This window comes from Phyllobates terribilis, unplaced genomic scaffold, assembly GCF_046119375.1.
Source record: "Phyllobates terribilis strain yellow unplaced genomic scaffold, ASM4611937v1 Scaffold_2__4_contigs__length_985480577, whole genome shotgun sequence".
Lineage (NCBI taxonomy): Eukaryota > Metazoa > Chordata > Amphibia > Anura > Dendrobatidae > Phyllobates > Phyllobates terribilis.
The window spans coordinates 823,281,556-823,308,011 of record NW_027362762.1 but is presented as its reverse complement, the minus strand read 5'-3'; the positions used below and the strand labels follow the sequence as shown (position 1 = coordinate 823,308,011).

General features: G+C 45.3%; 2 protein-coding genes across 6 annotated transcripts in view; one reads left to right on the top strand and one right to left on the bottom strand.

Moving 5' to 3' along the window:
* The window catches only part of SERPINF1 (serpin family F member 1), a 128,250-nt gene extending 112,478 nt beyond the window's left edge, over positions 1-15,772 (top strand). For both annotated transcript variants that reach the window (XM_073667690.1, XM_073667691.1), the window contains 2 exons: positions 687-897; positions 13,551-15,772. In XM_073667690.1, coding sequence (XP_073523791.1) covers positions 687-897; positions 13,551-13,813 — 474 coding nt within the window. In that variant the 3' untranslated portion in view covers positions 13,814-15,772. The remainder of the gene's footprint in view (positions 1-686; positions 898-13,550) is intronic.
* The window catches only part of SMYD4 (SET and MYND domain containing 4), a 39,756-nt gene continuing 24,828 nt past the window's right edge, over positions 11,529-26,456 (bottom strand). For all 4 annotated transcript variants that reach the window (XM_073667685.1, XM_073667684.1, XM_073667683.1 and 1 more), the window contains exons 4-11: positions 25,640-25,729; positions 22,623-23,544; positions 18,976-19,158; positions 18,219-18,376; positions 17,988-18,120; positions 16,531-16,647; positions 16,313-16,436; positions 11,529-16,214 (exon numbers count right to left, since the gene is read on the bottom strand). In XM_073667685.1, coding sequence (XP_073523786.1) covers positions 16,061-16,214; positions 16,313-16,436; positions 16,531-16,647; positions 17,988-18,120; positions 18,219-18,376; positions 18,976-19,158; positions 22,623-23,544; positions 25,640-25,729 — 1,881 coding nt within the window. In that variant the 3' untranslated portion in view covers positions 11,529-16,060. The remainder of the gene's footprint in view (positions 16,215-16,312; positions 16,437-16,530; positions 16,648-17,987; positions 18,121-18,218; positions 18,377-18,975; positions 19,159-22,622; positions 23,545-25,639; positions 25,730-26,456) is intronic.

The following is a 26,456-nucleotide window of genomic DNA, read 5'->3' as shown; positions in this document are numbered from 1 at the left end:
CCTTCTCTTCAGGATCTCACTATCCTTCGCCTTAGTCTCCTCTTACCCTTCCATGTAGCTCTGCTATTGTTGTACAACAAGTTCTATTTGACAACTAACTGGAACCCAGTCACTTTCCCTAACACTAACCCCACCCACTGTGGGCTAGTCCCAACATTAACTCTATCTTACCCTATAGTCACAACTTATACTACAGTCAACTATCTACATCCCTATACTACCTATCTTACAACACTATACCTGACACTATCACATCCTACACTATACATGTAATACTTCACATTACTTATAGCACTACTACACATTGTACATTACAATTCACATGACTTGATGTATGCAATGAAACATAAAACATACAGTGCAATTGGTGTCTTCAGAGGCAGGAACGTGACAGCACAGTCTACCATCCTTACATAAGAATTGTGGCGAGGCACACACATAGGTGTACGCCGCTCGTCTCTTCATGAATTTGGAGAGTCCTACTCCAGCACGCCCCTCTTCAAGATTGGCGCGAACAACACTGAATTTTTATGCATCTGGCCCTTTTTCTATAGGCCGCGTCTGCTCTTGTAGCTCAGCAATGGGTCGTAGCAGCGATACTAGGTAACAGCTTCAGAAACCAGTTTGGAAAATTAAGTGTCTTTTTCCTACAAACTGCTGTCATTTCATTTCTGCTCTTTTCCTAGATTGTCCAGCTGCCTTTGACTGGAGGAGTCAGCATCATGTTTTTCCTCCCTCTCACAGTCACTCAGAACCTGACATTGATCGAAGAGGGTCTGACATCGGAGTTTGTACATGACATAGATCGGGCACTGCAGTCTGTCACCATAACATTAAGCGTACCAAAGCTGAAGGTGGACTATGCAGCTGAACTTGAATCTACACTTCAGGAGATGAGTAAGTTTTGATCTTATTTTTGGTTTCATTCTTGATACTGTTTAAAAATAACCACAAACTTGGTGTAATCCTTTCACTGCCATATAGTATTTTGATGTTTTTAGCTGCCTTGATTTAATTAGTCACTTTTTTTTGGTATGTAGTAGAACATAAAAAATATCCTGTTTTAGCATGGAAATTATTCTAAACCTACCTGTGGATTTCCTTTCTCTACTGGTGACTCTCAAATAGCCCTGGTGGCAGAGATCTCATCATGTAAACTACACGTAAAATGCGATTGGGTAACTGTATGAACACTTGATTGAAAAGAAACAAAGAATTCAGTTCTGACTGTATCCCCCCACACCTCAGAGCCAATCAGTTCTGACTGTATCCCCCCCCCACCTCAGAGCAAATCAGTTCTGACTTTATTCCCCCCACCTCAGAGCCAAGATACTATATCTTTTTTAAGTATTTAAATGTCTTACAAACAGAAGCTCATATTCAACATTTTGGTTGGATTTCAAACCTTTACATTTTTATTTTTTGTATGGCAATGTAGCAAATATAGGTAGATGGGGGTCTGGAGCAACTTAAAAAAATCCTGTTAGGGCACAGGCCGCATTGTTAAATTTAGGCTGGGGCTACACAGCACAACAGAGCTCTTGTGGCCAACGTTCGCTCTTTGTAACTACTACATGACTGTCATACAAGAAAATGGTGTTGCCTACGATGTCTAGTGTTCTGCAACCCGACAGCCTGATGGCACCACAGCCCCCTATATACACTATGATGGCCCCACAACTCCTCTATATACAGTATCAATGTTCCACAGCTTCCCTATACTCAGTATGATTGCCACACAGTTCCCCTATATATAGTAAGTATAAAGGTCCCACAGCTCCCAACAAACATCATGATGGCCCTTAACCGCCTATATACAGTACAATGGCCACACAGTTCCGCTATACACAGTGTGATGGTCTCACCACCCCCTATATAAGTATGATACCCCCCAAAAAATCCCTACATACAGTATGATGGCCACCACAACCCCCTTACATGCAGTATGAGGCTCCACTGCCCCTTACATACAGTAGAATGGCCACTACAACCCCCTTATATACAGAATGCTGGCCCCATATATACAGAATGATGGCCCCACACCTCCCCTACATACATTCTGAGGCCCCACACCTCCCTACAAACCGAATGATGGACACCACAGCCCCTTCCGTGACATACAGATTGATGGCCCCAGAGCATGCTACATACAGTATTATGGCCACCATAGCTGCCGTTACATACAGAATGTGGCCCCACAACTCTACATACAGTATCTGATGGCCCTACAGGCCCCTATACAGCACACAGTACAGTGGCCCCACAGCTTCCCTACATACAGTATAATGCTCCCCCAAAGCGCACACCTTCTGCTGTATGGCTCATCTCATCTGGTTCTGTTGCTTGGAGGTTCTCCCTGTCGGGTACAGGCAGCGCCAGGCCTTCTGCGTGACGTCATTCAGCAGATGAGGCCACATTTGCTATTCTGTGATGCGTCTGGAACGGTACCCGACACATTTAAAGTCACTGCGCCGGCCTGGCTGAGACCTGCCCCTTTCCACACGGCCTAGCCTGTGGGCCGCAAAATATTGCTTTGGGAGCCACATGCGGCCCCTGCAATATACCATATCACTCTTGCTTGCATGGAGATAGAATAATACTGGTTTACTTGCTTAGTATTCTTAACAAAATCTATTTTTATGTAAAAAAAATAAATGATGAGAAGATATAATATATTCTGTGCAGTATTTAGCCCCAGGAGCAGATCCTCTTAGCATACAAGGAGTGCAGCTATGGATGAGGAATGTAACATGGGATCTGTGTATGAGCTCCTCCTCAGTGGATGCTCTGGATATAAACATACAGTAAGCTGCGCTATGCTCTCGGGAACACATTGCATTGCATGTCAATAAACTTTATTTCATGCTCCCAAAGAGCTTAATTGCGTTATATAAGAAAAAAAAATACTTTTAAGCACATAGTGGAAGGTGTTTGATAAAATACAGTGAATTCACAGCTCATGCAGTGCTAATGCTACTTGCACCACCTGACGTTTTACACTGAGGTTTTTTGTATGGTACACAATATTTTTATTTTTAGGGGCACCAAGCTAGTGTAAAAAGAGTGCTAGAAGTGTGATAAAATCTGATCCCTATTATTGATAAGTTTGAGGAATATTTAAAGCCGGCCATACACATTAGATTGCTGTCGGCTCAATGATGCTTCAGTTAAATAGCCATTTCAGCCGACTCTCACATACATAGGAGCGCTGCTGTGATCTCTATGAGAGCCGCTGGTTAACACGTCGGTCGGTGGCTAATGTCTAAGACAACAATGCGATCAACCGTCTGAAATCTAACGTGCGCGATTGACATCTATCGCGACTATTATTCGGTCGGCATCCCCATATACATAAAATAGCTGGTTTTCAACTGCTGATTCCCTTGTTCCACAGCAGTCTCGGTTTACCAATGACATGATCTGTCAACAACACATGACCACTGCTGTCATATGAAGTCAACACGACATTGCTGGAGGCAAGCAAACAGTGACTGGCTGGGGACCAGTTAAGCAGTAGAAAAGACATGGCAGGAGATTGGTAATGTCAGATGTTTGCAAAAGAATTCATAGGAATGGAAAATCCCTTTAATGGGGCAGACATATAATATACTGCTCAAAAAAAGAGGGAACACTCAAATAACACATCCTAGATCTGAACAAATGAAATATTCTCATTGAATACTTTGTTCTGTACAAAGTTGAATGTGCTGACAACAAAATCACACAAAAATCATCAATGGAAATCAAATTTATTAACCAATCGGGGCCTGGATTTGGAGTCACCCCCAAAATTAAAGTGGAAAAACACACTACAGGCTGATCCAACTTTGATGTAATGTCCTTAAAACAAGTCAAAATGAGGCTCAGTATTGTATGTGGCCTCCACAAGCCTGTATGACCTCCCTACAACGCCTGGGCATGCTCCTGATGAGGTTGCGGATGCTCTCCTGTGGGATCTCCTCCCAGACCTGGACTAAAGCATCCGCCAACTCCTGGACAGTCTGTGGTGCAACGTGACGTTGGTGGATGGAGCGAGACATGATGTCCCAGATGTGTTCAATCGGATTCAGGTCTGGGGAACGGGCGGGCCAGTCTATAGCTTCAATGCCTTCATCTTGCAGGAACTGCTGACACACTCCAGCCACATGAAGTATGGCATTGTCCTGCATTAGGAGGAACCCAGGGCCAACCGCACCAGCATATGGTCTCACAAGGGGTCTGAGGATCTCATCTCGGTACCTAATGGCAGTCAGGCTACCTCTGGCGAGCACATGGAGGGCTGTGCGGCCCTCCAAAGAAATGCCACCCCACACCATTACTGACCCACTGCCAAACCGGTCATGCTGAAGGATGTTGCAGGCAGCAGATCGCTCTCCACGGCGTCTCCAGACTCTATCACGTCTGTCACATGTGCTCAGTGTGAACCTGCTTTCATCTGTGAAGAGCACAGGGCGCCAGTGGCGACTTTGCCAATCCTGGTGTTCTGTAGCAAGTGCCAAGCGTCCTGCATGGTGTTGGGCTGTGAGCACAACCCCCATCTGTGGATGTCAGGCCCTTATACCACCCTCATGGAGTTGGTTTCTAACTGTTTGTGCAGACACATGCACATTTGTGGCCTACTGGAGGTCATTTTTCAGGGCTCTGGCAGTGCTCCTCCTTGCACAAAGGCGGAGGTAGTGGTCCTGCTGCTGGGTTGTTGCCCTCCTACAGCCCCCTCCACGTCTCCTGGTGTACTGGCCTGTCTCCTGGTAGCGCCTCCAGCCTCTGGACACTACGCTGACAGACACAGTAAACCTTCTTGCCACAGCTCGCATTGATGTGCCATCCTGGATGAGCTGCACTACCTGAGCAATTTCTGTGGGTTGTAGAGTCTGTCTCATGCTACCACGAGTGTGAAAGCACAACCAGCATTCAAAAGTGACCAAAACATCAGCCAGAAAGCATTGGTACTGAGATGTGGTCTGTGGTCCCAACCTGCAGAACCACTCCTTTATTGAGGGTGTCTTGATAATTGGCAATAATTTCTATCTATTGTCTATTCCATTTGCACAACAGCATGTGAAATTGATTGTCAATCAGTGTTGCTTCCTAAGTGGACAGTTTGATTTCACATAAGTTTGATTTACTTGGAGTTATATTCTGTTGTTTAAGTGTTCCCTTTATTTTTTTGAGCCATGTACATTGTTTTCATAGTGAGAGTAGCTCTATGTCCTGGTTAATATGGCAGCATTCTGTGGGAGAAAATTTATATGTATTGTGACAAAGTCATTGGCAAAGAACTGGAGGAAGATATGTATCACTTAGGTTGTTAGCTTCAGTGATATGAACCTAGAAAAATGCTCCAGCACACTAAGTGTTGAGATGGGTTAATTGACCATGTTTAGGGTGTTACAGGTCCGGGTGGTGGAACCTCTAAGCAAGGAGGGACCAGAGGGCGTGGCTAAGTGCTTACTTGGCCTGACCCAGGTCACACGGCGGCTTAGTCGACTCTGTGAAACAGGGAGGGACCGGGCAGGTGAACCAATGCCACTCTGGGACCGACCTTGTGTGAGAGCAGGCGACTCCCACGGGTCAATGACAGGAGCTGACCAGTACAGCGGAAGAGCATGGCAGGCGGGCTGGCGGGTGGTCCGGGTAGATATGCAGGCAGGTACGGCTGATAGCCAGACAGGCGCTGCGGGTAGGCAAACAGGTGGGTTTGGCGGATAGCCAGACAGGTGCTCCGGGTAGGCAAGCTGGCAGGTACGACATGTTACTTGGCAGGTGCTCCGGGTAGGCAAGCTGGCGGGCACGACAGGTTACTTGGCAGGTGCTCCGGGTCTGCAGGCTGGCGGACACAGCAGGTAACTGGCAGGTGCTCCGGGTAGGCAGGCTGACGGGCACGGCAGGTAACTGGCAGGTGCTCCAGGTAGACAGGCTGACGGGCACGGCCGGTAACTGGCAGGTGCTCCAGGTAGACAGACTGGCGGGCTGGACTGTTAGACAGACTGGCGGGCAGGACTGACAGGCAGCGGGACCAGACGGCTGAAGCAAGTGTTAGCACATGGAACAACAACCTTGCACAGGCACCTCCATTTTGGAGGAGGTGCCTTATATAGGAGAAGTCCTCCGGACATTGGCCGGGGACTTTTTAGGACGTCGCACGCGGCCCCTTTAAGAGGGAGGGAGCGCGCGCGCGCCCTAAGCACAGTGCCCGGGAAGCTGTGCGCGCCACAGCAGCAGGGGAGCAGGAAGACGCCGGACCAGGACTGCGGCGGTGAGGGGAACGGCGTCTCTGCCTGGCAGGAGGCAGAGACGCCGATGCTACAGACCCCTTTACTCCCCCTCTTCTTTAGGCCCGTGAGAAATTTTTTAAGAAGATGAGGGTCATGAATGTTCTCCCTGGGTTCCCAAGACCTCTCCTCCGGGCCAAACCCCTTCCAATCCACAAGAAAGAAAGTCTTTCCTCTTACCCTCTTGGTGGCCAAAATGTTTTCTACCTCAAAGACGTCCTCAACGGAGACTGGAGCTGGAGTGGTACCTGGATCATCAGAGAAGGAATTAAGGACAGCTGGCTTGAGGAGGGATACATGAAAGGAGTTGGGAATCCGTAAGGTGACCGCGAGTTTAAGCTTGTAAGCCACGGGATTAATTTGGTTCAGAACCTCAAACGGACCGATGAACCGCAGACCCAACTTATAGGAAGGTATCTTGAGACGGACATATTTGGAGGAAAGCCAGACCTCGTCTCCCGGACGGAATTGAGACGGATCCAGACGTCTCTTATCAGCATGTCTCTTCATCCGCTCGGAGGACTGAAGAAGTGCAGATCTAGTGTCTTCCCAAATAGCCGAAAATTCGCTGACAAGAGACTCCGTGTCAGAATTGTCCACTGAAATGGAGACGGGAAACGGAATCCAGGGGTGTCGACCGTAGACCACAAAAAAAGGGGATTTAGAAGAAGACTCACTCTCATGGTTGTTATAGGAGAACTTGGCCCAGGGCAGGAGCTCCACCCAATCGTTATGGTGAGCGTTGACAAAGTGCCGAAGAAAGCTGGTAAGGATCTGGTTGATATGCTCCACTTGACCAATGGACTGAGGATGATAAGCAGAAGAGAAATCCAAAGAGACATCTAGCAGCTTGTACGTAGCTCTCCAGAAGCGCAAAGTGAACTGAACCCCACGATTAGACACAATGTGGAGGGGTAGGCCGTGAAGACGGAAGATGTGATGGATGAAGTCCTTAGCCAGCACAGATGCAGATGGAAGACCAGGCAGAGGGATGAAGTGGGCCATTTTAGAAAAGCGGTCAGCGACCACCCAAATGACAGTACAACTGGCAGAAACAGGTAGATCTGTGATGAAGTCCATTGCAATGTGTTGCCACGGAGAGGAAGGCACGGGAAGAGGAAGGAGATGGCCGGCTGGAAGGTGCCTAGGAACCTTGTTACGGGCACAAGAGGAACAAGCCGCGACAAAGTCTGCAACATCCTTGCGCAGGGAAGGCCACCAGTAATGTCGGGCAACGAGCAGGAAGGTCTTCCTTTGGCCAGCATGACCGGCTAGTTTGGATGAATAGCCCCAGAGTAGAACCTACTTTAGATCCGGAACCGCTACAAAGGTCTTACCGGGTAGAAGATGAGACAGGTCCAACGGAGCAACAGTCATCACTTTGGAGCGGTCAATGATATGTAGAGGCTCCTCCTCTTGGTCGGAAGACAGGAATGAGAGGGATAGCGCATCAGCTTTAATGTTCTTGTCCGCCAGGCAGTAATGCAGAAAGAAGCAGAATCGGGCAAAGAATAGAGACCACCTGGCCTAACGCGGATTTAGTCTTTGGGCATTCTGAAAATAAGCAAGGTTTTTGTGGTTAGTGTAGATGACCACCGGGTGCAGAGCCCCCTCCAGCAAGTAGCGCCATTCATCCAGCGCTAATTTGATGGCCAGCAGCTCACGATCTCCTATGGTGTAGTTGTGCTCGGACGAGGAGAAGAGCTTGGAGAAGAAGCCGCAGGTTACCATTCTCCCGGACGAGGATTTCTGGGTGAGCACCGCTCCAGCTCCGGAGGATGCATCAACCTCCAGGAAGAACTGCTTGTTGCAATCCGGACGGTGTAGCACAGGAGCGGAAGAGAAGGCTTGTTTAAGGGAGACGAAGGCCTTCTCCGATTCGGAAGTCCATTCCCTGGGAATTGCTCCTTTATGGGTGAGCGCGGAGATGGGAGCAGTCCAGGAGAAGAAATGAGGAATTACGAGGCAGTAATAGTTTGCGAAGCCCAGGAATCGCTGAATTGCCTTCAACCCCTCCAGTCGGGGCCACTTTAAGACGGCAGACACCTTCTCGGGATCCATCCGCAGGCCAGTCTCGGAGATAATATAGCCCAGGAACGGTAGGAAGTTCTGCTCAAAGAGGCATTTCTCGAATTTAGCATATAGGCGATTCCTCCAGAGCCTTAGCAGGACCTGACTAACATCCCTCCGGTGTGAGGGCAGATCCGGAGAGAAAACCAAGATATCATCCAGGTACACCACCACGCAAGAATACAGGAGATCACGGAAGATGTCGTTAACCAGCTCCTGGAAGACGGCTGGAGCATTACAGAGACAAAAGGGCATCACGCGGTATTCGTAGTGATCGTCCCGGGTGTTGAATGCCGTCTTCCACTCATCTCCCTGGCGGATCCGGAACAAATTGTACGCCCCAGGAAGATCGAGCTTGGTGAAGATCTTCGCGCCTTTAATGCGGTCAAACAGCTCCGAGATGAGAGGCAGGGGGTACTTATTTTTTATGGTAATCTGGTTAAGGTCCCTGTAATCAATACAGGGACGTAGAGAGTCGTCTTTCTTCTTGACGAAGAAGAATCCTGCTCCAGCCGGAGAAGTGGATTTCTGGATAAATCCCCTAGCAAGATTCTCTTCTATGTACTCAGACATGGCCCGGGTCTCAGCCAACGACAAGGGGTAGATTCGCCCGTGGAGTGGAGAAGCACCAGGTACCAGGTCGATGGGGCAATCATACGGCCTATGAGGTGGTAGTGTCTCCGCTTCCTTTTTGTCAAAGACGTCCACATAGGACCAGTAGGGTGCCGGCTGACCAGGTAGATTAGCAGGAGTAGACGGTGGTCGAGCAGGACGAACCGGAACCAGACAGGACTCATGGCATTCCAGACCCCAACGGAGCACTTCAACAGATCTCCAATTCAGGACGGGCTCATGTCTTTGTAACCAGGGTAGACAAAGCAAGAGGGCGTGAGAGAGACCGGACAGCACATGAAAGGAGATCTTCTCCGAGTGCAGCATTCTCACCTGAAGGGTTACAGGCTCTGTGACGAGCAAGATGGTCTCTGGAAGAAGCCTCCCATCCACGGAGGCAACCGCTAACGGTTCAGCCAGACGTATGGTGGGAATCTGATACTGCTCCACAACAACCTGTTTAATGAGATTCCCAGCGGCTCTGGAATCCAGATGGACAGTCTCCAAGAAGCGGGTCTCAACACTGGAAATAGAAACAGACAGAGTCAAAGATGGAGAGGATTTACTCTTGCCTATGACGAGCGGTCCTAGACACTGGAGTTTCCCGGCCTCACCGGGCAGGAACGGATCGGATGCTCTCTACTGCCACAGTAGAAGCTGCTCCCTTCGGCTTGGTGCGTCTCCAGGCGAGACTTGACCATCTTGGTTTGGTCAATTTGCATAGGCTCAGGCAAACATGCCCGGGGAATTGCTGGTTGCGAGGCTGGCCTTTGGATGCGGAAATCTTTTCTCCCGGTTAGTCTCCTTAGCACGTTCCAGAAAACGGATGTCAATCCAGGTAGCTTATGACACCAGGTCGTCCAGAGTGGAAAGGATGTCACGACCGGCTAGCTCATCCTTGATCCGTCCAGAAAGACCTTCCCAAAAGGTGGACACCAGAGCCTTGTTGTTCCAGGCAAGTTCAGACGCGAGGGTTCGGAAACGTATGGCATACTGGCCCACAGAGAGACTCCCTTGGTGGAGACGGAGAAGTGAGGAGGCAGTAGAAGATTTTCGTCTGGGCTCATCGAAGACCTTCCGGAAGGCAGCGAGGAAAGCCAGAAGATCGGACACCAGGGGATCCCCTCTTTCCCACAGAGGGTTTAGCCATGCCAATGCCTCCCCGGTGAGGTGAGACATGATGAATGCCACCTTGGCCCGGTCGGAGGGGAACTGATGTGCCAGGAGTTCAAAGTGCAGCGTGCACTGATTTATGAAGCCCCGACATAAGACGGGGTCACCACCAAAACGTGGAGGCGCAGAGAGCCAGGGTCCAAAGCAGGGTGCCACAGCGCCACTGGGTTGAGGTGCCGCCGGAGCGGGTGCCGCTCGGCTAGAGACGGACACAGACTGGGTGGACAGTGTGTCCAGGCGGGAGTTGACAGTCCGCAGATAGGACAGGATAGTTTCCTGTTGGGATCTCTGACGTGAGACCTCCTGGTACAGGTCAGAGAGCGAAGGAGCCTGGGGGCCACCGGATTCCATGGCCTGTGCAAACTGTTACAGGTCAGGGTGGTGGAACCTCTGTGCTTCGGTGCAAGGAGGGACCAGAGGGGCGTGACTAAGTGCCTACTCGGCCTGACCCAGGTCACACGGCGGCTTAGTAGACTCTGAGAACCAGGTAGAGACTGGGCAGGTGAACCAGCTGCCACTCTGGGAACGACCTTGTGTGAGAGCAGGCGACTCTCACGGGTCAGTTCACAGGAGCTGCCCGGTACAGCGGAAGAGCAGGGCAGGCAGGCTGGCGGGTGGTCCGGGTAGATAAGCAGGCAGGTACGGCGGATAGCCAGACAGGTGCTCCGGGTAGGCAAGCTGGCGGGCACGACAGGTTACTTGGCAGGTGCTCTGGATAGACAGACTGGCGGGCTGGACTGTTAGACAGACTGGCGGGCAGGACTGACAGGCAGCGGGACCTGAGGGCTGAAGCAAGTGTTAGCACACAGAACAACAACCTTGCACAGGCACCTCCATTTTGGAGGAGGTGCCTTATATAGGAGAAGTCCGGGGACCTTTTAGGATGACGCGCGCAGCCCTTTTAAGAGAGAAGGAGCATGCACGTGCCCTAAGTGCGCACCACAGCAGCAGGGGAGCAGGAAGACTCCAGACCACGACTGTGGCGGTGAGAGGAACGGCGTCTCTGCACGGCAGGAGGCAGAGACGCCGATGCTACATAGGGCTAGGTTGATTGAACATCTGTAGAGTGGGTGGGAGGCTGTTCAACATATCTCCACCCCAGAGTGGGATCCAGAGGATAAAAACACTGCCTTCCGTTGGGTGTGTCTGGAGATGTGAGCTCCATAGTTGTATGTTTGTGTTAAGGAAAGCAGAACCTTTATATGCTGGTTCCTGAACGGGCAGATTCCAGCAGCAACATGGACTGTGGCATATGTTATGTTTTCTCGTTAGGCCAGAAAAGCTGTGTTTGTTTAGCTACCCTGCCCTGGTTTATGCGGCATCTTTTATAAACCAGTGGAAGATTTAAAGAGACAGTGTTCGTGTCTACCTTTATGTGCAGCTGAGTGAGCCGATCTACCATAGTATCCATATATTATTATTTATTATTATAGCGCCATTTTTTCCATGGCACTTTACATGTGAAAAAGGGGTATACATACAAGAACAATTACAATAATCTTGAACACAATGTGACAGCGACTGGTACAGGAGGAGCGAGGACCCTGCCCGCGAGGGCTCACAATCTACAAGGGATGGGTGAGGATACAGTAGGTGAGGGTAGAGCTGGTCGTGCAGCGGTGGTTACTGCAGATTGTAGGCTTGTCAGAAGAGGTGGGTCTTCAGGCTCCTTTTGAAGGTTTCCACAGTCGACGAGAGTCTGATGTGTTGGGGTAGAGAGTTCCAGAGTAGGGGGGGAGCACGGGAGAAATCTTGTATGCGATTGTGGGAGGAGGAGATAAGAGGGGAGTAGAGAAGGAGATCTTGTGAGGATCGAAGATTGCGTGCGGGTATGTAACGGGAGACTAGGTTTTGAATGGCTTTGTATGCCATGGTTTGGGTTTTGAACTGGAGACTCTGAGCAATGGGGAGCCAGTGAAGAGATTGACAGAGAGGAGAGGCCGGGGAATAGCGGGGGCAAAGGTGGATTAGTCAGGCAGCAGAGTTTAGGATGGATTGGAGGGGTGCGAGAGTGTTGGAAGGGAGGCCACAGAGCAGGAGATTGCAGTAGTCGAGGCGGGAGATGATGAGGGCGTGCACTAGTGTTTTTGCAGATTCATGGTTGAGGAATGTGCGGATCCGGGAGATATTTTTGAGTTGGAGTCGGCAGGAAGTGGAAAGGGCTTGGATATGTGGTTTGAAGGAGAGTTCAGTGTCCAGGGTTACCCCAAGGCAGCGAGCTTGAGGGACTGGGGAGAGTGGACAGCCATTGACATTGATGGATAGGTCAGTTGGAGGGGTGAATGAGATGGCGAAAAGATGATGAATTCTGTTTTGTCCATGTTAAGTTTTAGAAAGCTAGCAGAGAAGAAGGATGAAATAACAGACAGACATTGTGGGATTTTGGTTAGTAAGGAGGTGATATCGGGTCCAGAGAGGTAGATCTGTGTGTCGTCAGCATAGAGGTGATAATGAAAGCCATGAGACTCTATGAGCTGTCCCAGGCCTAAGGTGTAGATGGAGAAGAGCAGGGGTCCTAGAACTGAATCTTGGGGGACACGGACAGATAGGGGGCGATGAGGAGGTGGTGTGTGAGTGGGAGACACTGAATGTCCTGTCTGTTAGGTATGAGGAGATCCAGGATAGGGCCAAGTCTGTGATGCCGAGAGATGAGCGAGTTTGTAGTAAGAGGGAATGGTCCACTGATGCAGGAAGTTTATTATGCCTTCCGGGAGCGGTGCTGCTTTATTCAATTGTGCTGCATTGAAAATACACAGAGGCAATTGGCTAAATTAGTACCGCTGCATGAGGTCATGAGAGGCTTGTGACGCTCCCATCACCCCAGCAAGTTTTCAATGGCACCCCTGATTGGTAAACACTGGTATCACGAGTAACATAAATAATAAATCTAGAAGGAATCATAGCAGTGTGTAAACATATAAATCCTCTAAAATCAATCATTTTTATTCAATTCACTAAAAAGCACCAATACCCATGTGATGGAGAGTAGTGAGTGGACGAATAGTCACCAAAGAAGCATATCTCCTTTAAAGAAGATGAACACCACATTATACAAAATGGACTTAACTTGCCCTAATAAAATCTATGATAATCCTGCCTTAAGCGGAGGTTGGCACCCTGATAGCGAATTTTGGCACCCCCGCTGAATAAAGGATGTCCCTACCTTTCCCTGTTATGCCCTGTGTGTGAGCTATAGCAGGAAATAGGTGACTGCCTATTCTAATACAAATATATTCCTAGCATAAAAATCAATTCCAAAATGCATGAAAACTACAGAGTTATATGATACACTTATCTCTGAGTAGTACAGTCGTCTCACTAAACACTGGTATCAGTCAAACATAATAGTGCTATGTACTGTATGTCTCCTATGTAAATATTCCCACATGACTATGTTCTATATAATGAATATTGTTATTTCAGAGCTTCAACCTCTCTTCTCAAGTCCTGACTTCAGTAAGATCTCCAGCAAATCAGTGAAGCTCACTCATGTTATGCACAAGGCTGTCCTGGAACTGAATGAAGATGGAGTGGAAAGTGCCCCAAGAGTGGACCCCAGCACCCGCCAACATTTCCCACTGGAGTTCCACCTGAACCACCCATTCCTGTTCGTTCTCCGCTCTGAAAGCAATGGTGCTCTCCTGTTCATTGGAAAAGTAATGAATCCCAAAGAAGTTTCCCGTTAAGCACCATGTATCCTATCGTTTTTGACTGTTGCAACCTTAATAATTTGCCTTACAATGAAGTCTGGATTCTGTTAATTGCCACTGTGACTATTATTGCCCTTTTATGCCGAAGACTAGCTAAATTCCAAAATAAAAACAGTATCTCTTCCAGGTTCCCCCTCACCACCAAGTATATAATCCATGGTTCAGTAATAATATAGGTTCACTGTGTTTCAAGATGGCAAATACAGGTACAGTTCCTGGTTTAAAATCTATAGTGCATCATGGCGCTTAATCATCTAAAGATCTGAGCAGAATAATTTCTTGGTATATAGTAATTGGGGCTTTCTTTGTTTTCCTGATACACAGATAGAAATGATCTGCATAGATATAAAAGACATTGATCCTGATTGATTCATTAAGGCTGGCATTTTGTACGTCAGTTTTAGGAGTGCTGGAGTAAAATGTGCCAAATTCATTATTGTATCTCTTAATGAATTTGGTGCATCGAACAACTGCCGGGCATATCTGTCATAAATGTTGCTCTAGCCAGGGGCAACTGTAAAATTCTGGGCAAAATTTACAGCAATTTTGTTTTGTAAATTATAATGAATTTGCTACTTCCAACCTCACATCAGCGGGAAAATGGCAAAAGACCTTTGAGTGGTGCAAAAATTTTGACACATTTTAAGGCATTTTACTCCAGAACTCTGGCGAAAACACCTTGATGAATCGGGGCCACGGAGTTCAAGCAGTATGCAGTGAGCACATAAGCTCCCTCTAGTGGTGGCTGTAGGAAGGCCGCATGCTCTCTTTCAACTCTGTCTATGCAGGGAATTTCTAGCTGTGCATCAAAAATATAAAGCCCCGATAAAACATTATATTAGGAAATGAACCAGCACAAAATTGTGAATCTGTGCAGCCACAATTACATTGTGTGTCCATTTCAACATGAAAAAAAATGGTGAAAAGACCTCTTTCAGTGTGCCTGTGCTTCTCTGATGGTGCAGAAGCCAAGTATCCTGTACTAGCAGTATCAGACAGCGCTCATTTTGGACCAGCGGCACGATCGTTCTGCAGATGTGAACTGTCAATCTCCATGAGCACAACGGGAGGGTGGGGAGCAGTGCACTCCTGAAGATGAGAACACTCCTTTATATTCTTTGTGACAACTTCAGCTCTGATGGACCTGGTCCATCAAGGTGTTACAAGGATGACAATTACATTTTTTGGCAATGCCACATGATTTCTGAACTTCCTTAATTTCAAAGAGGTGAGATAAACCCGTAGGGCACCAAAATATTTGCATGATAGCGTAGATGACTAAAAAGTAACAGATCGGGTTTGTAATTGTGTTTTAATGAGATAAATATGTCTCTGGTTCGAGGGGGGTCGATTTACGCGCCAGAATCCGGCTTCACTTGTGCCAAAAAACTGTCTTTCATGCTTTGCGCCACAGTTATATGTTTCAGACGCGTTCTAGACGTGCCGAGTGCTGAGGTGTGGCCGACCGGAAAGTGGGTGGATGATGGGGTGTAGTGATGCTGTGCAACAAAAGCTTTAATAAATCATCACTAATATCTTTTATTTCTGTACTAAAACTTTTTTTTCCCCATGATTGTATTTTACAATAAAAATGGCCATACTGCCTCTGCTTCTAAATAGGTCTTAAAGGTGCGCTACATATTTATCCAAAAATGCTCTGTAATAATTTCCCCAAGACAACATGCATGTTCTTCAGAGATGATTGTGAAAGGCTACTTTAGAGTATTCTGAAATCTCCGTATGTTCATGTTTAGGTTTTTAATTAAAAGTGATTACTTCACCTAAAAAAAAATAAATTCTATTACACCTAATATCTATTTGCAACCCACATGGTGTTCTGTTATATACTGGTGAGGTCTCGGCTGAACTCTTACCCTCTGCTATATGCTAGAACAAGCCCATGCAATAAAGTCTGATTTACTTATTGCTCAGGAATCATGTCTCTTGTTTCATTACTCTGATAGAAAATTAACCCAGTCGTGGAGTTATTCCATTTAAAGAAAAAAAAATGAATGCGGAAGGGAATAGCAACATCCCCAGAATGTGTAACAAGTCTAATTAGTCAAGAATGTTCCCTCAGCAGTCGCTTCACAAAGATACCTTAATTGCAAGTGTGTCCTGGGAGTTCACAAGTGCTGAGAGATGCAATCATATAAAAGTGCTGCTTTTTTGTGAAGTACGTGAATATGAGAACCTTTAGGAAGTTCATTCAAGTCAAACAAATTAATTCTCCCAGACAATACGCATCCCAGGAATCTCCAGTAGACACGTCCTCATTTCTTGCAGCTCTTGCACCATGCTATTGTCAGGTCCGTAGTGCACCGACAGAATGTCCCGTGCTCTCAGAATAATACCCATAGCGTCATCTACTTCACGTCTACAAAACACGATGTGCAGAGAACTTGATTGACAAAACACTTGATATGTATTAAAATCAAATCCATAAATTAGGCTAGTGATGCAAAACCAACTTACCCATTGAATAATACCTGAGCCAGCTTGAAAAGTTCATGGCCAACTTCTATGCTGGATGAACCATAACGTTGGCTTACAAGCTGAATACTTTTTCTTAGGTGTTTTGCAGCTGCAGCCCAATCACCTACAAAGCAAAGCATAAATCAATTGAAATTAGAAAGCATAAACCATTTACCTATAAAATAACGCAGACATATAAAAGAAAAAAAAAATCATACCCCTAGAGGCTTCAGCCTGAGCCAGATGATCCATGACCTGTCCAAATAGCATGTGATTCTGAGAGAGAAACTCCTTGCCCTCGGATAAACATGACGTCAGCCTCTTTACCGCTGCATCTGAAGATGAAAAAATTACCTGCATGTGATATTTGGCAGAACCAGTGCAGATGGATGGCACTAAAAAGTAACTTATGGTAATGCAGCTAATGTGGCTTTTATGTATGGGGATTTTTCTATGATAATCAAAAGATGTGAATGCTGAGCGCCCTAAAGTCTTGTCAATTTTAGTTGAAGAGTGGAATAAAACCATGTATTATCTTATCAAAGCGTACACAGCGTACCAGGAAAAACTGGTCCACTGTGTTATGTCCCTCAAGCCCTACAAGGGGCATAACACCGCGTATCAATTTTTTCTGAAGTGCGCCTTCAGATGGTCAGATCATCTAGATCTAGCCTTCTTGGTTTATCCACCCAAACTTAAGTAGGGTCTGTATAATTCAGTTCTTTCAGATCCCTTTTCAAATGGTCTTGAAAGCGGATTTGTTTGTCATGTTAATTCCTTCTTCCCCACTGATGAAGTTTCGGTAATGCAAACTACATATCTCACGATGCCTCTGGATTTGAAGAAGGGATGGCGACTCATCACAAATATGCTGAAGCCGCATCATGGCAAGTATATCTCCTGCTTGTGATAGGTTTCTCCCTGTCAGATCTTACAGACATAAGGCTATAGGAGCAATGTGAAGCAGCATCTCATAGGAATACAGAAGAGAATCTGCACATAGAACTTAAATATTATATAACACAAACTGTTAGAGAAGATTTATTATTCTGCTGCTAATCAATGTATGAACTATTATACCAATGCTCTCTTATATAAAGAAGAAATTATATCTTTAGCTCCATGGGAGGACATACAGAGGAACAAACATTGCGAACCAAGGAGATGTCTGGGAGCTGTCAGAATGGGTCTGTTAGGTAATGTTGTCAAAGGAAGTCAGAGGCTCACTTTCTGCCTAACATTAGGACACGGGCAGAAAATGTTGCATGCATAGCGCATTTCTGTTTCTGCATCAAATTGCAAATTGTTCCATTTTTCCGCAGCTCACTGCACTTTTCTGAAAAGTGAGCAAAGCTTAGTAGTGGTGTACAGTCTCCCGAGGCCCGATAAATGTACCCCAGATAATGTACCCATGTCGCTTAATAAATAATTAATTAGCATTTCGCTCCAGTGGGCTCTGCCTTAGAACCGGAGTACGAAACTCATTCTAGGTAAAATGACTTTGTGTGTCATATGTCTGACTTATTCAAATAACAAAAACTTCTCTGCCTTTCTGAATGCTTGATGCTGTCATAGACATTTTGAGTGCGCTGAATAACTCCACAGCACTAAGCTTTCTTAGATTACTCCATGATCCCAAATACGTACTCAAGATAACGTGCTATCATATAGTCACCTAAATGGTTGTTCTGCAGCTGTTCCTGAGCCTTATGAACAGCGCGCTGAAGGTTCTGCAGACGGGGCAGAATATCATCTCTTCTCAACCGATGTGCACAGAAATTATTGACACAGTGCAGCTCATCATTACCCTAAGAGAAAAGAAACATCTAGGTGTCATATACATCATGTGTAAATCATCACCTTACTTTCCAGACAGTTCAGCTGTAGATGCACATAAACATATCACCTTTAATAAGGAATGGCACTTTGGACAGCAGAAATCACTGAAGGTTTCATCGGTTAATGTCTGCTCTAGGGTACAAGCATTACACTGGCAAGTAAAAAAATACTGATCCTTTAGCAATGCTTGCCTTTTTTCAAACTTCATTCGTAATTTGTGAGGTCCTAGAAGACATTGAAGAAAACAAAAGATTACACCTTTTTCCAATACTCTGATACATTTGTCCAAAATTGTCATATGGAGGGAAGATGTCACAATTGGTGCAAATATAAGGCAAAGGCATCTATGAGTTTAAGAGAACAATGAATGAAAGGCAAAGGAGCCATCAATCAAGCAGTAGGAGGCAACACTATGCAATAGGGAATAGCACTGGGAATAGAGCTGGAGTGACAGAGGCTTCAGATCTACAAATAGATCTTCAGCCTCATTTGCATATCAATTCAACAGCTGATTTCTCAGTAATGGAGGAACAGACTGGCCATGTAGAGATATTGCTGGACTTGTCTTTGAAAGAGCCACATACGTACGTAATCAGGCAATTTAAATGCTGCTGTTGACTGACGGTAACATTTAAATGGTTGAACAACAGCGACCGGAGCCGGGTATGGTGAGGCCTCGGCTCCCTACATGCATGCATGTGCTCCTGACATAGGATATACTATTCCGTCCTACACTAGGAAGAGGTAAAAGTAAAATTACAATAATGAAATGCTGTTTAAAGTGGTTTAATAAATGAAATGTACTAGGACCCAGTGAAACATACCATAGCAGTGGAGAACTTCTTCGCCTTTCCTGATAGCTCTGTTGGCTCTAACCATGACACTTCTGCCTTGGAAGGACACACTGGTGTTTGGGTCACAAGAATGGTTCAGCAGGCTCAGGATAGGGAATATGGCTGTAGCTAGACGGGAGCTATTGCTTCTTGCTACCAGCGAAGTAGTAGATTCTGTAGACATGGAAGATGTGGTAGGAAGGTACAAAGAAAATAGCACACATTACATGAGAAACACTACAATGAAGCTGGTCATAGACACCACCTGTAAGCCCTTCGTATTTGAGCTCCTCACTATTTTAATAGTATTAGTTTGCTGTCAGTGAATGAGAACAGTCTAGTTTATGTTCAGAGGCTGAAAAGCAGAAATCTAGTCCCAATCTTAGTTTAGAAATGGATACAAATATATCTAGTCTAAAAAATACTCTCAGCTAACCAGTCTGAACTCTAAACTAAGACATTGTAGCAAAAAGAATAAGAAAAAATAAATAATTTTAATGGAATCTATCATTTCAGTTTATTATGGATATATTATACTATATTACACAGACTTAAAAGGTAATTTTAAGTAACTTTTAGAAATATGCTGTCCTGTGTGTTTACACAAGGAATAACTATTTCTGGCCATTATATGATTTGTATCCTGGATTTTCACAAGTTTTCCCCTCTCCAGGCTCTATTTCTAATTGGCAATCCACTCTGAGCTGGTGGGAGGAGACTAACTGCTATGATCTCTCCCATACACAACTTAAAAACATGAGGGACTCCCTGTCTTCATGCATGGAGTGTATTATTCAACAGTACTAGTCTGCGTGGATATGAATCCAGTTCTGGATTGAGGTAAAAGATGTATAAGAAAGCTCAGCACAATCTTTCTATGTCAACCTCTGCTCATCACTGCTCTCCCCCCTCTCCATAGAGTATGATAGGAAGTGTAACCTGACACCTCACTGTTCTGGCACTGCATCTTGTCCTGAGTAAGCCAGTGTTGAACTGTTTTTTTCCAGAATGGATGGTGATGTGAGTGCAGGAGGGGGGTCACTGAAATAATTTGGAACTGACAAAAGTTATTTTCAATTTAACTTCACTGAATATCATCTATTGAAAATCGGTCATTGCTTCTAAATTGTGGTTCAACCGGAAAAAAAAAAATAGCGATGGGACCCTTAACTTAATATTTTGTTGCACAACCTTTTGAGGCAATCACTGCAAACAAACAATTTCTGTAACTCTCAATGAGACTTCTGAACCTGTCCACAGATATTTTAGCCAACTCCTCGTAAGCAAACTGCCCCAGCTGTCTTAGGTGTGAAGGTGCCTTCTCCAGACTAAATGGTTCTGCTTCTTCCACAGATTGTCAATAGGATTTAGATCAGGGCTCATAGAAAGCCACTTAGATGTCTTTCAGCTGTGTGTTTTGGGGCATTATCCTGTTGGAGGACCCATGACCTGCGTGTCAGACCAAGCTTTCTGACCCTGGGCAGCACATTTCGCTCCAGAATACCTTGATAGTCTTAAGATTCATTGTACCCTCACACAGATTCAAGACACCCTGTGCCAGATGTAGCAAAGCAGCCTCAAAACATAACCGAGCTTCCTCCATGTTTCACAGTTGGTACTATGTTTTTTTGTTTGTATGCTTTATTTTTGCATCTGTGAAGATAGAGCTGATGTGACTTGCCAAAAAACTCCAGTTTTGTCTCATCTGTCTAAAGGACATTCTCCCTGAAGCTTTGAGGCTTGTCAATATGCATTTCCTCCTCGGTCATCTTCCATAAAGTCCACTTGGACTTTCGCATGGTGCGATCTGACACTGACTGTACCCTGACCTTGGAGTTCCCCTCTAATCTCTTAGGAAGTTGTTCTAGGCTCTTTGGTTACTATTCGCATTATCAGGTCACCACATCAAGGAAGGTTTGCTACAGTCCCATAGACCTTAAACTTTTGAGTAATATGTGCAATTGTAGTAACAGGAACATCGAGCTGTTTGGAGATAGTCTTATAGCCTTTACCTCTGTTTAGATGACTTTGGTCCATGTTCAGTGTGGTACACGCCATGGTACCAAACAGCATGGGGGCTAATTTTCTCTGCTTAAATAGGTAGACTGACTGATTACAAGTTTGTAGACAGCTCACGTTACATCTTAGTTTACCATTGTGGGTTTTTCTCACTTAAACAGAAGGGTACCAACAATTTTGTCCACATGTGTACGTTTTTTTTTTTTTTTACCAAAGAAGTGAATGGGAACAGGACCTGTATAGGCATCCAGGTGCAATTTTATGTAAAAACCATGAGTGAACCAAGCCTAAGAAAAGAATAGGCATTCTATCAGGGCCCCATTCATTTTCCAGCTTCATCCATCCTGGGATCCTGAAAACCACTAAAGAACACGGGGTCGCTTTAATCTTGCCTGGGAACACTATAGATGAGAAAATGTCAGCTCAGAAACTTTTCCAGTGGTGCAAAACTGGTCACATAAGGTTAACAGGAAAAAAAAAATCTTCACAGTTTCTCATATTTTCCAAAATTGTTATGTAAAGTAGGATCAGGCTTCAACGCGAATATAATAATCAAGGCATTGCTCATGCAGAAACTATTCAGTCAACAATGGCGGCCGACCTGAAGCAGAAATGTAGCAGAAGTACTCCAGAGGAAGTGACTATGCTGAAATGTAGTCCTCATTCAAACGGATTTTGAGGTATACTCTCACAGTAAGAGCGTGCTCAGACAGTAGTGTACGGACCCCAATGTTCGGACTTACCATGGGTCTGTCTCTTCACATCGACATACTGCCTCATATATGGCTATAGAACTGCAAGTATTTGTCAGGATTCCAAGGGTCAGTCTGGGCATTGTGGTCCGTACATGAACACGACCTCGACCTGACATTGCACATAGTGAGACTCTAGGGCACACTGTGTGATACAACTGCTGAGGCAAACATCCAACTTTTCAATAGAGTAGGACCCGTGCACGATACTCGCCATGATTTAGATGGTGCTCTTGTTAAATGTACCATCTATGAAGCACTAGAGTCTCTCCAAGCCCCATGTCCACTCAGGCCAGAACGTATAGCAGAATATACCCTTTAAATGAGATGTCCACGTTAGAAATGCCTATTAGAATGCAAATGCATACAGCTGGGTATGTGCTGCAATTCCTGGACTGACCGAGGGTCACCTGGTCCAAACTAATAACCTCAAATAAGCTTACTTAGTTCGGATTAGGAGACCCGCGGTCAGCCCAGTCGCTATGATCCATACACAGTCTTCATTTTCTAAAAGATTTTCAAGTTTGCTGAGGAAAGTCTCCAGTTTAAAATTCTTATGACACACATAGAAATTTGGAGGACCAAACATGTCTAAGCATTAGACAAAGAGGGCATTGATTTCAATGGAAAACTGTGAAATCATTCATCACGTCTGAGGGAGCACTGCAGAGGCACTTAACCCTTAAGGTCAGGTTCTCCTAAGTGACTGATCACTGTGTGCACCATTAGTTGGACAGCCTGTGAACAGATTATTGTGGGGACCCTTGTAACAGAGATTGTGTATATTTTTAAATATTGTTTTTTTTCCATCAGAATAAGAATTGAGTATTCAGTCCTATCTCAGAAAGAAAAACAAAAAATTCCTACCTTCATATTCTTCATGGATAGCAGTCACCGCCTGAGCATTGCAGTGGAGCTGGAGCATGTGGAGAAGTATTGCAGATCCAAGTATCTGCACTTCCTGGACTTCGTCGTCCAGTAACGCAGGATCGTCAGTAGGTGGCGATGCTCTCATGCTTCTCAGCAGACCAATGGGCAGCCTCTGGCACAATGCAGCACTAGTGAGTGCACACAGAAATTTATGCTCCGCTGTGTGATGTTCACTGTGCGACACAAGACGGACCAAAGATTTATAGTCACTGGAGTGAACCCAGTCTACAACACACAGCTGATCCTCAGCCGATGTCTTATCTGAAAAAACTTTTAGCACCTGTCCGTAACCGGTCAGCAGGACAGTCCTCAGTGCCGTGTGGCAAAAAACCCCGAATGCAAGGAGGAGGCGGCTCACTGAGCATTCAATGCCATGGTAATGTTGCCAGGCCTGCTCCATGCACGCACTACTACAATACCTGGCAAGACTGCAGCGCCGGCAGGGTAATGGCGCCAACGTCCTCTGCAGGCAGTGGTGACAGAACAGGTCGCAGTTAGTGACGGAAACATCCCATGGATTTGTCTTAGTATTAGTGTCTCTGTCAGGGATTATTACATGGACATAAGCATCCTCACATATCAGGAGCTCACCGAGTGCGATATCCTCACAAGCCAGCAAGTGGCGCCCTTTGGAAGTGCTATAGCCAAGCTGTAGGGAGCTGGATGCATTGCTCAGCTGAGGGTTTCCCTTCAGTTCTTGCTGGGTGTGATTCAGATCGCACTTTCTTTCAGTCCTAGGAGATTTATTGTCGCTCTGCTTCAGGTTCTGCAAACTATTTTCTTGTCGCTGAAGAATTTTGCTCTGTAGCCGCTCAGGATATCCATGTTCTTGTGCACGATCGATGTCCTCCAAACAAGTCTGATAGTGATGTTGCCATAGGAAGAAGAGAAAACACAATCTAGCTTATTCTGTATTACAGGGCTGAAGAGGATGAATAAATGTAGTCAGTGATAACTATAATATGTGACCAAGACCTAATTACAGATATGTGAACATACCATTAATAAACGACCTGTCACTGCTCTTTCTATAAGAAATGGTCTCTCACAAGACTAGTGCGAAGGACGGGTGGATGGATAAATTTGACAAACGTTAAAGCGTTATTCCCATCTCCAAGGTCCTATCCCAATATGTAGTAGGTATAAAAATAATATTAGCAAATACTTCCTATTAGAAATTTACTATAGTTCTCCTGATTCACTATGTCACTTACCTCATGTGCAGGGCATTGCAGTAGCTTAAGTATCCATGGTTACGACCACTAAGAGCCGTCTTAACTAACTGTCACTATGTGAGTGGTCATAACCATGGATACCTATGCTTCTGCAATGCCCAGCACATGGGGTAAGTGACATAGCGAATCAGAAGAACTAAACTACATTTCTAAATGGAGATATTGGCTAACATTATTAATATTACACCTACTGCATATTCGGATAGGATCTTGGAGAGATGGGAATACCCCATTAAATAGAATCGGGATCATCTATGCAAATGGCTGCCAGCCATATGAGGAATATAGGAATCGTGATTTCTCCTAAGGCCTAATTCAGACGTTCTTTTTTCATGTCTGTGTTTTATCCATGGTTTTCACAGCAAGAACACGTATTCATTATAGTCTATGTGAATGTTCACATGACCTTGACTTTTTGCAAAATGTGTGTCTGCAAAAAAAAGGGCGTGTCTTTAGACCCCCTTGTTACAGACAATAAAAAGTTGTTCTAAATTAAAAGGCCTGTATCTCTGGAACTGTATGGCGGATTTGAAAAAACAAAACAAAAACAAAAAAAACCCCTAAAAATACAAAAATAAAACCAAAAAACTTTTGACCAGGTGACAGGTCTTATTTAAGTAAAAATAAAATAAAATAAAAAAAAATGACCTCATGGGTGTCCGTATCCTTTAAAACCTGGATATGCTCAAGAGAGCTTGCAGGAAAGGAGGAGTATTTTAGTTTGTTCCAATCCTTCTCATTATAATATTGCTACCTAGCTTTGCAAAAATAGTGATATAATTATAAATAGAAAACGTAGCGATTGAGCAGCATGAGTAAATGTAAAGAAATATGTCTGTGTCTTAACATGGCCGAATGCATTTTCTAATGGAAAAAGCGGCAAGTAGTAGCAAATAAGTCACACTCTGCTACGTCCTGCTACCTATTTCCAACACAATTGATAAGGGAGGTTGTCGGGAAAAAAGGTTGTATAATAGTGTTTAGCTGAATGCTTTTACACGAGAAAGGTGGTGTAATCGTATGCATGAATACTCAACAATTTTTTATCAAAAGTATGACTATTCCTTATGCCATACACCCACTTATTGATTTCCATTTGATTCAGGACCTGTCTTCCCAGCTGATGCAATGACCTGGCGCCATCTTGGTACGTGCGGGGTTGGTCTTCTGTATCCCACACGATTACTGATGACCACAGATACTGTGTTTATAACATGTGCTGACATAGAAGTCATAGGAGAATGGATTTGGGTGGTAAATGCACGCCAGCGTGTTGCAAGTGACTTGTTATTACATTGCAAATGTATATGCGGTCTTTAAAATGGAGCTGGGCTTTAATCACAAATTGCAGGATAAGTAGTAAAAAGGTGATTTACTTGTCTTGCCTGTCATGGGAACTGCACCTTTAAGATAAAAAGGTCTTTGGAAAAATAATTCAATTACCATGCTACCTGTGGCTCGTGAACAAGCTATTTATATTCTTCTAAGTCTTCATGATTAAAAAAATAGAGAGCTGAAAGACTCGGCTGGAGAAATGACAGATGAATGAGGGAGACATCACAGTGTACAACAGCGGGTGTGTGAGCGGAAATAAGAAAAATGACAGGGCTCAGAAAAACCGAGATCTACAGCGTGTGGTGCGCTGAAACCGTGATTTACATTGAAATCTTGAGTAGGACAAACCTCTAGAATGACAGCAGAGAAGTAAACAATACTCACAGAGTAATGGCCAAGGTGAAAGAAAACTGCTGATCGATTGGCAAAGCACACTGCAATTTCCTCGGTGCCAGGGGTGCCATGCGAGATCGCCTGCAGGAGAGGCACAGTGGTATAAGCAACAATCTGATGAATACCTGAGAAAGGATCAGCGGCCACTTTATACTCACTGCTACATTACTTTGTATTTATTATTACTGAGAGGTTGAATTTGGCAAAGCTTTAAGCTGACAATCTGAAATCTATGCCAAGTATGAGCTAGAATAGATTTCTGCTATATTGGCCCTACACCCTCCCATTAAGCCCTGCATGCTTTTTTAGAAAAGAAGCAAAGGTCCCGAATCATTAAGACCGGCGTATTTCATGCCGGTCTTGTTGAGGGGTGTGCTGGTGTCAGCTGCTCCAGACTCATTAAGAGGCACACACCTCTTAATGAATCTGCAGTGCCTGAAAAAGTGGCGTGCACTTGTTTGTACGCCTCACCACGAATCTTACTCCAGTCGAGGACTGGAGTAAGATTTCTGTCATAAGGAATGCCGCCACTAGTCATGAATTTGACCAGGTGGGGTTGCCCCGCACTGTCTTTGCCCACTATGGGCAAAAATGGTGAGAAAATGCTAAATAATTTTACCGTAATCTCAAGTTGCCCCCCAATTTTGCAACTTTACAAAGCTTTCTACACCTGTATTTTGGCGTAAAAGTTTTGATAAATCGAGCCCAAAGAGTGATGCAAGGTGCAGAGTTTTGACTTCTGAACTGCTAAAAACTGGTGAGAAGACTTGGATTAATCCCTGCTTCCATTGTATTAATCTCAAGTTAG